Consider the following 11,391-nt stretch of genomic DNA (forward strand, 5'->3'; position numbering starts at 1 on the left):
ACTGCTAATGGAGGCATGCTCAACAAAGTGAGTAGAAAATGCTGTGCTGTCTTACATAAGTTTCTAGGTATCACGGCTCTCCTTTCCTGAAAAGAATCACATGCAATTTTACAGACTTACTTATGGGGGACAGTGCTCCCCCCCTTCCAGAACAGACAGGCAATTTGCAGACACACACAACCTTGGATTTGAAAGCAAGCCAAAAGTTCTATTAGCTCAGCCTTGAACAGAAACACTGTGAAGTTTCTGGGCTTGGATTTTTTAAACAATAATTAGGTTCCTTGGAAGACACATTTAACCCTTAGGGTGCAGGTTTTACAAATTTACAATGTATAGATTTTATTTTTTTATGTGGTTAACCAATTAAGTTTTAGTAGAATTTCTTATTTTCTTTTTAATAGATTTAACAAAGTGTCTGTAGCCAAATGTTTAACTTGACTGTTTTATTGCTAAGATGATTAAAAGAGGCTGCAAGAAACAAGGAGTTATTTTTTAAAGCAGGGTTTTTTTTCCCCCTCCCTCTTAGGATTTGGAGGAACACTTTTCTTAAACTGTTAAACTTATTTTAAACTTTGTGTTTTGCTTTGGATCGGGCAAGTTTATTACAGGAGCCCGTGTTTTCAAAGGGAAGAGCTAATTCCTTTCAGTTATTTTTTATGTTTTCTCTCTATCTGTGTATGTGTTATAAAGAGGGATAGAGGGGTGATGTTGTGCCAAATTTTCCCCCTAAGTTTGGTTGATATGGGTGTGCCAACTGAGAAATTTTTTTTTCCACTTTTTGTGCATTATTTTGGCACAGAGGTGCTGCAGCAACTTTTAAGTTACCTATCTTACTGCAGGGAGGATTTTTGCTTTTTTGAGCTTTACTTTTATCCCTTAGGGCTTTCATTTTTTTTTAATTTGTTAAATGCTTACAGGTCCTTGGACCATTATGCACGTACATGTAGTACACAGGGGTGCCTTTCGGCAGAGTGGGGGGTGTTTAGACTAACCCCCACTTAAACTAACTTTACACACTCCAAAGAAAGAGTCTGCCAGGTCTAGAGTGTTAGACCTTAGCAGCTCATGAAATAAAGGGAGTTGTCACTCCCTCACATATCTGCTGAGTCTCGAGGTTCAGCTGACCCCCCCCCTCCTTGCGTTCAGAGCTCCCTCGTGGGAGAGCCCTGGTGCAGCTGGGATTAGCTCAAGTCTCAGACCTATGCAGCGGCATTTATTCTTTACTTATTACATTTATACTCATTTTTCACACACAATTTTTTTCTCCTTTTTCACATTTTTCCTACAGTTTCCACATTTAGATGCATCTTAATTTATTGTTTAGTTCCCATGGGTTTTTATTAAGTGACGCTGCCCTAAGACACCCGGCACTTAATATCAGACTTTATTAGGATCCTATACCAGAAAACACTTATTATAAAGGCACTGGAATTTCTGTAGACTGACCTACCCGCATTTTCTGCGCGCGCTTAATTTTGTAAGGCACCGAACTAAAAGTCCGCCTGCTTACACCTTCTGCTAGTCACTGAATCAGAATCCGCCTGCTCGCTCTGCGAGTCACCGAATCAGAATCCGCCTGCTCGCTCTGCGAGTCACCGAATCAAGAATTCACCTGCTCGCACTGGTCCCCCCCCCCCCCTTTGGTTGTGAGGCACTGGACTCAAGGTCCACCTGGCTCGCAGGGGTTTCCGGCACATGCCCCAGCCCAGCAGAACACCACGTCCTGGTGCCTGGAGACAGCCTGGCGGAATGGGGTACTATGGCCTGGGGTTAGCCTCAGAGGTCAGTACTACGCCCACAAATAACAGAGAGACAACAAATCTTCCCCACAGTTCCGTGTGCCGAGAGAGAGTAATGGCACCACACCAGCTTTTAGCATCCGAACACAGAGGGTCCAGCACATGGCTGCCTCACTAGAAACACCGGTGTGCCCTTTTGGAACTGTGACACATAAGACAGGCCTAATAGACAAAGACAGACACAGACAGACAAAAATGTTAGCCGCTCCACAAAATTGAATTCCGTAGCTCCCCTTACCCCGATGGCCGGCCGTCACTCCAAATCCCAAGCCCTCACCAGGAGATTTCGTAACAGGTATTCCCTTTACCTTTTATTGAGCGCTCTGAGAGGTTTGGAAGTGGAGTGCCGGTCCGTTCATACGGGCAAGTGGCGCGTTAGGAATCTCGGTGGAACCTCCAAATTGTCGAAGCAAAAACACGCTCCTCTGTGTTTAGGCAGCTAACAAACAGCTTTATTAATTAATAAAGCACAGCATGAGCCAAACGTGGTCACAGCAGAGCCGGGCCCAGTAAGGCTGCTAATACAATTAATCCTAGTATCTTTATACCCTTAGCCAAACAGTCTGACGTTAGGGCATCCAATTACAGACATTTTTAATTAAATTTGGAAAAACAAAGCCTTATCAACAAGATGGCAGACAGGTATGAGGGAGTACATCTCCTGTCCCAACCAGCCCAATTAACACATACCAATAGCCCATCCTGTAGGCCTCTTCTCACGGGGTGACAGAAAGTTCACTCTGGTCTACGTGCTTGAGAGAAAAGCTGAAATGGTTTCTGATATACAAGATGGTTTCTAGCTAAATATGAAAATAGCTTCTACAGCTTCTACAGGGGTATAAATAAGGGATACATGCAGGGTCCAAGTCGATATCCTGCCCATCTCTAACCAGGCCTCTCACTATCCAGGGCAGTGTGATTGCTGGCCAGGTTTCTCCTTGGATGCAGAGAGGCGTTTGCACCAGCAGTACAGTTATGCTGTGTTGCTGCAGGGCTGCATTTCTGGCCCCAGCTGTGCCTTTCTTTCACTATCAAAGATGGAAGATCTGAAGAGAACACACAGGGATATACCTCTGAGAGGAGAATGACAGGGCAGGGCATTGTAGTTGTTGGCCCTGGTATAGACCTCAGGGATGTTGCTCAGTAGCTCTTGGGAGATCTAATTTAAACTGCTTGATGGTCCGAGACCCCTGAATGGAGGTCCAGATTTACAAGTATTTGGATTCACAGTACAGGCAGTCCCCGAGTTACGCGGATCCGACTTACGTCGGATCCGCAGTTACGAACGGGGCACTTCCTCTCCCTGGTCTCGAGCAGACCAGGGAGAGGAAGCAAAGCGGCGGCGGAACGCGCGGCCAGCTGACAGCCCAGACGCGTCTGGGCTGTCAGCTGGCCGCGCGCTCCGCTCTGCTCCCCCCGGTCTGCAGACCAGGGGGAGGGGGAGCAGAGCAGAGCGGCGGAACGCGCAGCCAGCTGACAGCCCAGACGCGTCTGGGCTGTCAGCTGGCCGCGCGTTCTGCCGCTCTGCTCTGCTCTGCTCTGCTCCGCTCTGCTCTGCTCCCCCTCCCCCTGGTCTGCAGACCAGGGGGAGGGGGAGCAGAGCGGAGCACGCGGCCAGCTGACAGCCCAGACACTTCTGGGCTGTCAGCTGGCCGCGCGTTCCCCCGCTCTGCTGTGCTCCGTTCTGCTCCCCCTCCCCCTGATCTGCAGGGGGGGGGAGCAGAGCGGAGCACGCGGCCAGCTGACAGCCCAGATGCGTCTGGGCTGTCAGCTGGCCGCGCGTTCTGCCGCTCTGCTCTGCTCCGCTCTGCTCCCCCTCCCCCTGGTCTGCAAACCATGGGGGGGGGGAAGCAGAGCGGAGCACGCGGCCAGCTGACAGCTCAGACGCGTCTGGGCTGTCAGCTGGCCGCGCGTTCCGCCGCTCTGCTCTACTCTGCTCCCCCTCCCCCTGGTCTGCAGACCTGGGGGACGGGGAGCAGAGCAGAGCAAAGCCGCGGAGCCCGAGGGCAGCAGGATAGCTGTCCCGCTGCCCGCGTGTTCCGCCGCTTTGCTCCCCGTCCCCCTGGTCTGCAGAGCAAAGCAGAGCAAAGCCACGGAGCCCGAGGGCAGCAGGATAGCCATGGCGCGTCTGGGCTGTCCCGCTGCCCCCGTGCTCCGCGGCTTTGCTCCGGACGCCTGTGGTACAGCAGCTGGGGCGCTGCCGGTTGGTCCCGTAGCGCCGCTCTGGGTGCCACTGGACCAACCCAGCAGCACCCCAGCTGCTCTGCCCCAGGTGTCCCCTAGTCAGCAGCTGCTGAAAATGACCAGTGGCTGACTACAGGAAGCCCCTGCCCCGGGCTTCCTGGAATCAGCCGCTGATCAGTTTCAGCAGCAGCTGACTTGGGGATGCCTGGGGTTCTTAAGTTGAATCTGTATGTAAGTCAGAACTGGCGTCCAGATTCAGCCACTGTTGAAACTGATCAGTTTCAGCAGCGGCTGAATCTGGACGCCAGTTCCGACTTACATACAGATTCAACTTAAGAACAAACCTACAGTCCCTATCTTGTACGTAACCTGGGGACTGCCTGTACTTATCCATCCTAGAGATAAGACTTTGGAATTTGGTCCTGTTCTGAACAACACCATTCATCCTCTGCAGGCCCTCCCATAGGAACCCCCAGGACATGTCAACTACAAACTTGGGCTGGGTGGCCCAGGGGAGGAAGTAGGCATAACCATGACTTTCCTATTAGAGTCCCAGGTATTTCCCAGTGGTGTGGAGAAAATAAATAAGGAAAAGTTATTTACTTGTTCCCATTACACAAGAACTAGAGATCACCACATGAAATTAATAGGGAGAAGGCTTAAAACAAACAAAAGAAAGTATTTCTTCACACAATGCACAAACTGTGGAACTTCTTTCCAGAAGATATTGTGAAGACCAGGACTTTAACAGGTTTAAAAAAAAAGAGCTAGAGAAACGGTTATTAATCAGGATGGGCAGAGGTGGTGCGGTCTTACCTTGCCCATTTTTCTGATTAGGCAAGCTCCAATGGACTCCAATATAGTCAATGGAGGCCGAAGGGATGCCTAGAGGAGTTTCCAGGATCAGCATCTGAAGCTATGAGCCTGTTTCTTATGGGCCATTATTTTTCCTTCTTTCTCACTGGATTCATTTCTGTTGATTTCTTCACTTATATGAGGCTTTAATTACCTATGCTATTATTCTGTAATAGTCTTTATAATATTGCATTTCTATAACCATAGGTATATGCTGTTCTACCTCTTTCTTATAATCTCTCTTTATTACCCTATATTGATTAGTCCTCATTATGCTGCTTTCTCTCACTTCAAAGAGGAGGCAGGCTCTGTTTATTTTAGCCTTGGCTCTGTTCCCCTTAGCTTTTGACTCTGTTAATTGGTATTCATCCATCTGCTGATCATTTATTCATTATTGTTATTAGGGGCTAGACCGAGTTCTCTCAGCCCCTCCCCAGACCCAGTCTCCCTACTGGCTCCCTAGCACCAGAGCCCTTGCGGAGGGGCGGGACTAAATCGGCCTTGTTTATCCCTTCCACGTGTTTCTCCCCATGTGTCTCCCAGGGGGCGGAGCTAAGCGCCGCAGAATCAATGATTGGTGCCAGGCATTCGGAAGGGGCGTGGTTAGGGTGGTACCCGCGCACGGGCCAGGATTAAATGGTCTGGGACGGGCAGCGTGAATAGCGTAGCTGCCCCCGGCTGTGGACTTAGGTGAGTGTTACTTGTCTGGGGTTTGTGCTTCTCTGGGATCCCGGTGCCCAGCTCCCACCCATGGGCTGTAGAGGGCAGATTTCCACCGCCCAATTTCCCTGTCCACCCCCCGCTGTGGTTCTTCTGCCATGCCAGAGGTGTGAGTCTCTTCCCAGATGTAGCAGCCAGTCTGGGCTAGGAACAGGATAATGTGGTGCGTGTGGCTGTTTCCTTCCCCTCTGGGAAGTCTGCTGTCCTGTAGCTCAGCCAGGAACCCTCCCACAATGAGCCGGGTGTGATTGGTGCCTACAGCTTTTGTGTGATCACTGGCTACCTAGCAGAGTTCCAAGGCACTGACCTTGGTCCAGAGGATGATAAAACTTCCTCCAGGAGCTGTGTCTGGGAGCTAACAAAAACCTGGTCAGTGGCCACAAACCTCTCAGCCTAGTTACCTCTGGGCTCTCCAAGCACTGCTGCTTGCTCCACCTTCCCTAGTTATTTAGAAACCTAGTCATGTGGTAAACTGTGTCCTTGCTTGCTTTGAGGCAGCTCTGGGTGGAACAGAACTTGTGCCATGAGGGCTAAGAGCCTGTCTAAACCCATCTCTGTCACAGAACCCTCCAATCAGCACCATGGGAAAAGAGAAAATCCACATCAACATTGTGGTGATTGGCCATGTGGACTCTGGGAAATCCACCACCACTGGGCACCTCATCTACAAGTGTGGGGGCATCGACAAGCGAACCATCGAGAAGTTTGAGAAGGAGGCAGCTGAGGTCAGGACAGCGATGCTGAATAGATGGGCTCAGGTGTCCCTTGCTCTGTGGGGGTTGCTGTTGGACATGTGGCTTGAGTGTTGCCCAAGCTGTGATTTAGAGGCTTAGGATTTTTCATGATGAGTGGTGGGGGAGGGTGCCTGGAGAGCCAAGAGGCTGCTCCTGTTTTGAGGTCCATGGGTACATCTGCCACTCAAGGCCTTGCCTATATTAAAGATATTTGCATCAGCGTCACTCTGCTGATACTTTGATCCTAAGTGTGTCTCTAACCCTCCCCTCCCCACAAAGGTTCCATAAGGATCAATGGAATCACTCTCGAAGCGGGGAAGGGTTTGACACAACTTGCTGCAGTAAATGGCAGCTCTCAAACCCACTGGAATCCCCCTTGCAAACAGTACCCAAGTTAAAGGCCTCTTATGTTTCAGGTGGGGGAGCAACAAATGGGAGCTGTTCCTAGTGACTCTGTCTCCCTGCCCCAAACACTAGTGTAACTGGTGCCTCCTCTTGCCACACAGATGGGAAAGGGCTCCTTCAAATACGCCTGGGTGCTGGACAAGCTGAAGGCCGAGCGGGAGCGGGGGATCACCATTGACATCTCCCTGTGGAAGTTTGAGACCACCAAGTACTACATCACCATCATCGATGCCCCTGGCCACAGGGACTTCATCAAGAACATGATCACTGGCACCTCTCAGGTACAGGCTGGCCCTGCTTAGGATGAAGGTGGTGAAGTATCTGGAGCTAGAATTGTGGTATGCTCTTACACTGTTTCCCTTCCCCACGCAGGCTGACTGTGCGGTGCTGATTGTGGCAGCTGGCGTGGGAGAGTTTGAAGCTGGCATCTCAAAGAACGGGCAGACCCGTGAGCATGCCCTGCTGGCCTACACACTGGGGGTGAAGCAGCTCATTGTTGGTGTTAACAAGATGGACTCCACGGAGCCCCCTTTCAGTGGCAAGCGCTACCAGGAGATCACCAAGGAAGTGGGGGCCTACATCAAGAAGATTGGCTACAACCCAGCATCTGTGGCGTTTGTGCCAATCTCTGGCTGGCATGGGGACAACATGCTGGAGGCCAGTGCCAAGGTGAGTAGCTGGCATGTTTGTGCCAAAATGGAATGGGCATGGGAGAGCCTAGGCAGTAGGAGAACCCTGTTTGCAGTCAGGAATTTAAGTGGAGAAGGGATAGGATCTGGGGGCTCACAGCTTTATTCTTCCAAGGTATGTTCCATATTAACTTCCAGACTCCTTTTCCCCCCTCCCCCTCACTGCTAGTCTAGAGCACAGTGGGCATGAATATAACATGGCCCTCCTGTGTCAAACCAAAGGTCCATCAAGCCCTGTGTCCGGTCTTCTGACAGTGGCCAGTGCCACGTGCTCCAGAGGGAGTGAATAGAACCGGGAAGAATCATGTGATTCCCTCCCCGGTTGGCCATTCCCAGCTCCTGACAAATGTTAGGGATAGCCATTAGTCTGGATGGTATTGATGAATTTACCAAGGATGTGGGGTGTGGTGTAGCTTTTGTTTTTGTTCTTGGGTTTTTTTCTTGCCTTCAACATTCTCTGGCAAGGAGTTCTGCAGACTTGTCTATTGTATGATCAATTTTTTTTTTTTAAACCTGTTGCCTATTCTTGACTTCTGGAAAGCAGTAAATCTCTCTCTCCTCCTCCCCCCCTTCCCCCCCCCCCCCCCCGTCATGACTCTGATAGGGGTTTGATAGAAGTCTTACTCATCAATTTTGAAGCTGAAAATTCCCAGTCTTAACTTTTTTCTTCTCATGGCTCCCATTCCCCTCACTCTTGTTGCCACCTTCTGAACATTTTCCAAAGCCAAGAGATTTTTTTTAGGGCAATCACATCAATGTGCATGTTCTATGGCTTGAAGTAGAAGCAATATTATATTCTGACACTTTCCTTAATGATTCTCACTCAACATTGTTGCTTTACCTTTCCCAGAAGATGCCCGGCACTCCCGGGAGATGCCTGGCTTCAGTCTTGCCTCCTATCTATTGCAGATGCCTTGGTTCAAAGGCTGGAAGATCACTAGGAAGGATGGGAATGCTGCTGGCACTACCCTCATGGAAGCTCTAGATTCCATTATCCCCCCTTCCCGCCCTGTTAACAAGCCACTCCGCCTGCCTCTGCAGGATGTCTACAAGATTGGTGGTGAGTTGGGGTGAGGGGGAAGGGAAGCTCATTGGGTGTGGTAGCACCTTCTCTAGGCTCCTGACTGATGTCACTGTCTCATGCCAGGTATTGGCACGGTCCCCGTGGGCCGTGTGGAGACTGGCTTCATGAAGGCTGGCATGGTCGTGACCTTTGCCCCCAGTAACATCACCACAGAGGTGAAGTCAGTGGAAATGCACCACGAGGCTCTGGCAGAGGCACTGCCGGGTGACAACATTGGTTTCAACGTGAAGAACGTGTCGGTGAAAGACATCCGCCGTGGGAATGTGGCTGGAGACAGCAAGAACGACCCTCCCATGGAGGCTGGCAGCTTCACCTCTCAGGTAAGGGGTGCATCAATGGGGCTTGTCTGAAAGCCCTTGGAGAACCTTGGATGGTGAGGCCACAGGAGGCTGGGCCTAGCATAAGGTACAGTCTTTCAAATTGGCATTGCTGTTTCCAGTGGTACCACGTGCCTATAATACCTCTAAGCAGAGTGGCTGGAGCAGTGTCTGCCATGGCACCTGTGTGGTAGACAGGACAAACTGGTCTCCCAGCTGCCACAAGAATAGTGGGTACCAAGCCCTTCCATTTAGGTCAAATTAGCAAGTTTGGAGCTAGACCTGCCCCCCCCCCCCCCTCCCCCCAGTAAACTGAGAAGGGAAGCTCTTAAGTGTTTCTCCAATACACATCCTCCACTGCAGGGTTTAGCTCCAGTAGCCACACCCACCAGCTCTCCTTTCCACTCCATATGCATGTGGCCAGAATGGGCCACTGGTGCCATTAGCCCTATAGTGGGACAACACACTGTGGTTCTCCCTTGGTCGCAGGAGGCTTCTGAACAATGGCTCTTCACCTGTAGCGACTAAACAGTTGAACCAGCTAATTTTAGCTGGTTCCTTATCAACCACTTTAACCCTGCTTTCTCTCTGGTAGCCATTGCAAGTAGCAGGCTGTTCTGAGATGCCTGGAGGTGGCCTACTGTCAGCTGGTCATGGTAAGAATGGCCACTGTAGGCCAGTGGTAGGCAGCCCATCAGGGTTCTTTGTGGCCCACAAGATGCTTTGTTTCCTGTGGCCCCCACACAACTTGAACAGACTCCAAGTTTCTGTCCATATCAGTTTTTCCTGCTAGTGGTGGCTTACATGGATGTCACTTCATGCACCCTTATTAAAGTGAGGCATGTGCTGACTGTACATAGCATTGACTGAGCGGTGCACTCCCTCTGGATCCAATCAAAGTGGTGCCCCAGTTTAATGTGTGCCTAGCATTTGGGGGGGGGGGGATATCCCAAAACTACCCTATCCTGGGAGACTGCCTTTGGTAGGGCACTCCTATGGCCCAGTGAGATGGGGGTGGGCACTTAGTCTTAATTGCTCCCTGTTGCTGTAGGCTCTTGTCTAAGCCTATCCACCTGTAGCAGTTGGATAGTACCACTTGAGGACAGGGACAAATCCTCAGTTCTTGCTACCACAGTCCCTAGGGGTAGCAATACAGACCTCTACACTCCAGGCTTATCGGCCCTGGCACCATCTAGGTTGCCCAAGCTAACAGAATCAGGCCTTCAGAAATGAAGCAGCAGGACCTGTTCCCCTTAACCACACCAGATGCTAAGGTGGCTTCTGAAGTTGAATCCCTGCAGAACTCTCCTATGGGGCTTTCCAAGAACTAATGATCAGGAGAAATATTCTCCTAACCATGTCCTGTGCAGGTCATCATCCTGAACCACCCAGGTAAGATTGCTGCCGGCTACTCCCCCGTGCTGGATTGCCACACAGCTCACATCTCCTGCAAGTTTGCAGAGCTCAAGGAGAAGATCGACCGCAGGTCTGGCAAGAAGCTAGAGGACAATCCCAAGGCACTAAAGTCTGGAGATGCTGCCATTGTGCAGATGATCCCTGGCAAGCCCATGTGTGTGGAGACCTTCTCTGAGTACCCACCTCTTGGTAAGTCTGGAATGGAGGTACAGTAGCTACTCCCCTCTGTAGTAGGGATATAACAGTATAGTCAACTAACTGATAAGCAAAAGCTTATTGGTTAATGTTATAGACTCATGCATTTCCACCTTCCCACTACTAAAAATTAACTGGCAGGGGGTGGCCAGCAGCCTGGCTCCTGCGTGGCACCCTGTACTGCTTCCTCTGATACGGTGGGGGGGGGGGGGGGACTCCTTGGGAGTGGGGCTGACGCGCATTGGCTGCTGGCCCTGCCCCAGGGCTGTCAACTAACCAATAAGAATTTCATGAGGTTACTCTAATACTTAACATCCCTATTCTGTGGCACTGGTCCATCTGCTTTAACCAGTTGCCAGATAGCGACTAGTCGCTATCTGCCCTGTGTCTAGGTTGGTCAAAGACATGCTAGCATCTAATCTACTTGAGCTTCCAAGCCGAGTCGGAACTACTAACTGGCCAGTACAAGTGCTGGCCCCTGACTGCATAGAAGGCTGGAGGGCATATGCCCTCTAAGGCAGGGCCTCGTCCCGCCTCTGACTCCACTCTTCTGTGGCTGCAAACTCTTATGCCCTGCCCAGAGTAGCATGCCAGTGAACTGCTATTGGAAGCCTGTGCCCAAAAGAGCCTTGTGCTGCCCAGCGCGACCTGGCTAACACCTCTCCTCCGGCAGGTCGCTTTGCTGTTCGTGACATGAGACAGACGGTGGCAGTGGGTGTGATCAAGGGTGTTGAAAAGAAGGCCAGTGCTGTTGCTAAAGTCACCAAATCAGCTGTGAAGGCCAGCAAGAAATGATCAGTGAGCAGCCCCAAACCCAGCAGGCATAATCACCATCTGGACACTTGTACGGGTGGGTCACTAAGCCGCAGTGAGGCATGCGTTGAGCCATGGATGGAATGGGTCTGCCTGACCCTTGCACTTCAACTTTTCTAACTGAATAAACTGTCCCTTTAAAAAAAAAAAATGGCTTTGTCTGTCTAACCTCCCTCCAGG

General features: G+C 50.8%; 1 protein-coding gene across 2 annotated transcripts; it reads left to right on the forward strand.

Annotated features, from left to right (window-relative positions):
- LOC102462452 (elongation factor 1-alpha, oocyte form) lies at positions 1–11,362 on the forward strand. 2 transcript variants are annotated; one of them, XM_075908681.1, is made up of 8 exons: positions 1–27; positions 6,122–6,283; positions 6,799–6,978; positions 7,070–7,366; positions 8,296–8,446; positions 8,534–8,790; positions 10,158–10,392; positions 11,072–11,362. In XM_075908681.1, the coding sequence occupies exons 1-8, from the start codon at positions 16–18 to the stop codon at positions 11,191–11,193; spliced, it is 1,416 nt and encodes a 471-aa protein (XP_075764796.1). In that variant the 5' UTR covers positions 1–15; the 3' UTR covers positions 11,194–11,362. The 2 variants fall into 2 exon arrangements, with proteins under 2 accessions (XP_075764796.1, XP_006130557.1); XM_006130495.4 differs by lacking the exon at positions 1–27 and adding an exon at positions 5,388–5,528.
- The last annotated feature ends 29 nt before the right edge of the window (positions 11,363–11,391 follow it).

This window comes from Pelodiscus sinensis, chromosome 25 (assembly GCF_049634645.1).
Source record: "Pelodiscus sinensis isolate JC-2024 chromosome 25, ASM4963464v1, whole genome shotgun sequence".
Taxonomy (NCBI): Eukaryota; Metazoa; Chordata; order Testudines; family Trionychidae; genus Pelodiscus; species Pelodiscus sinensis.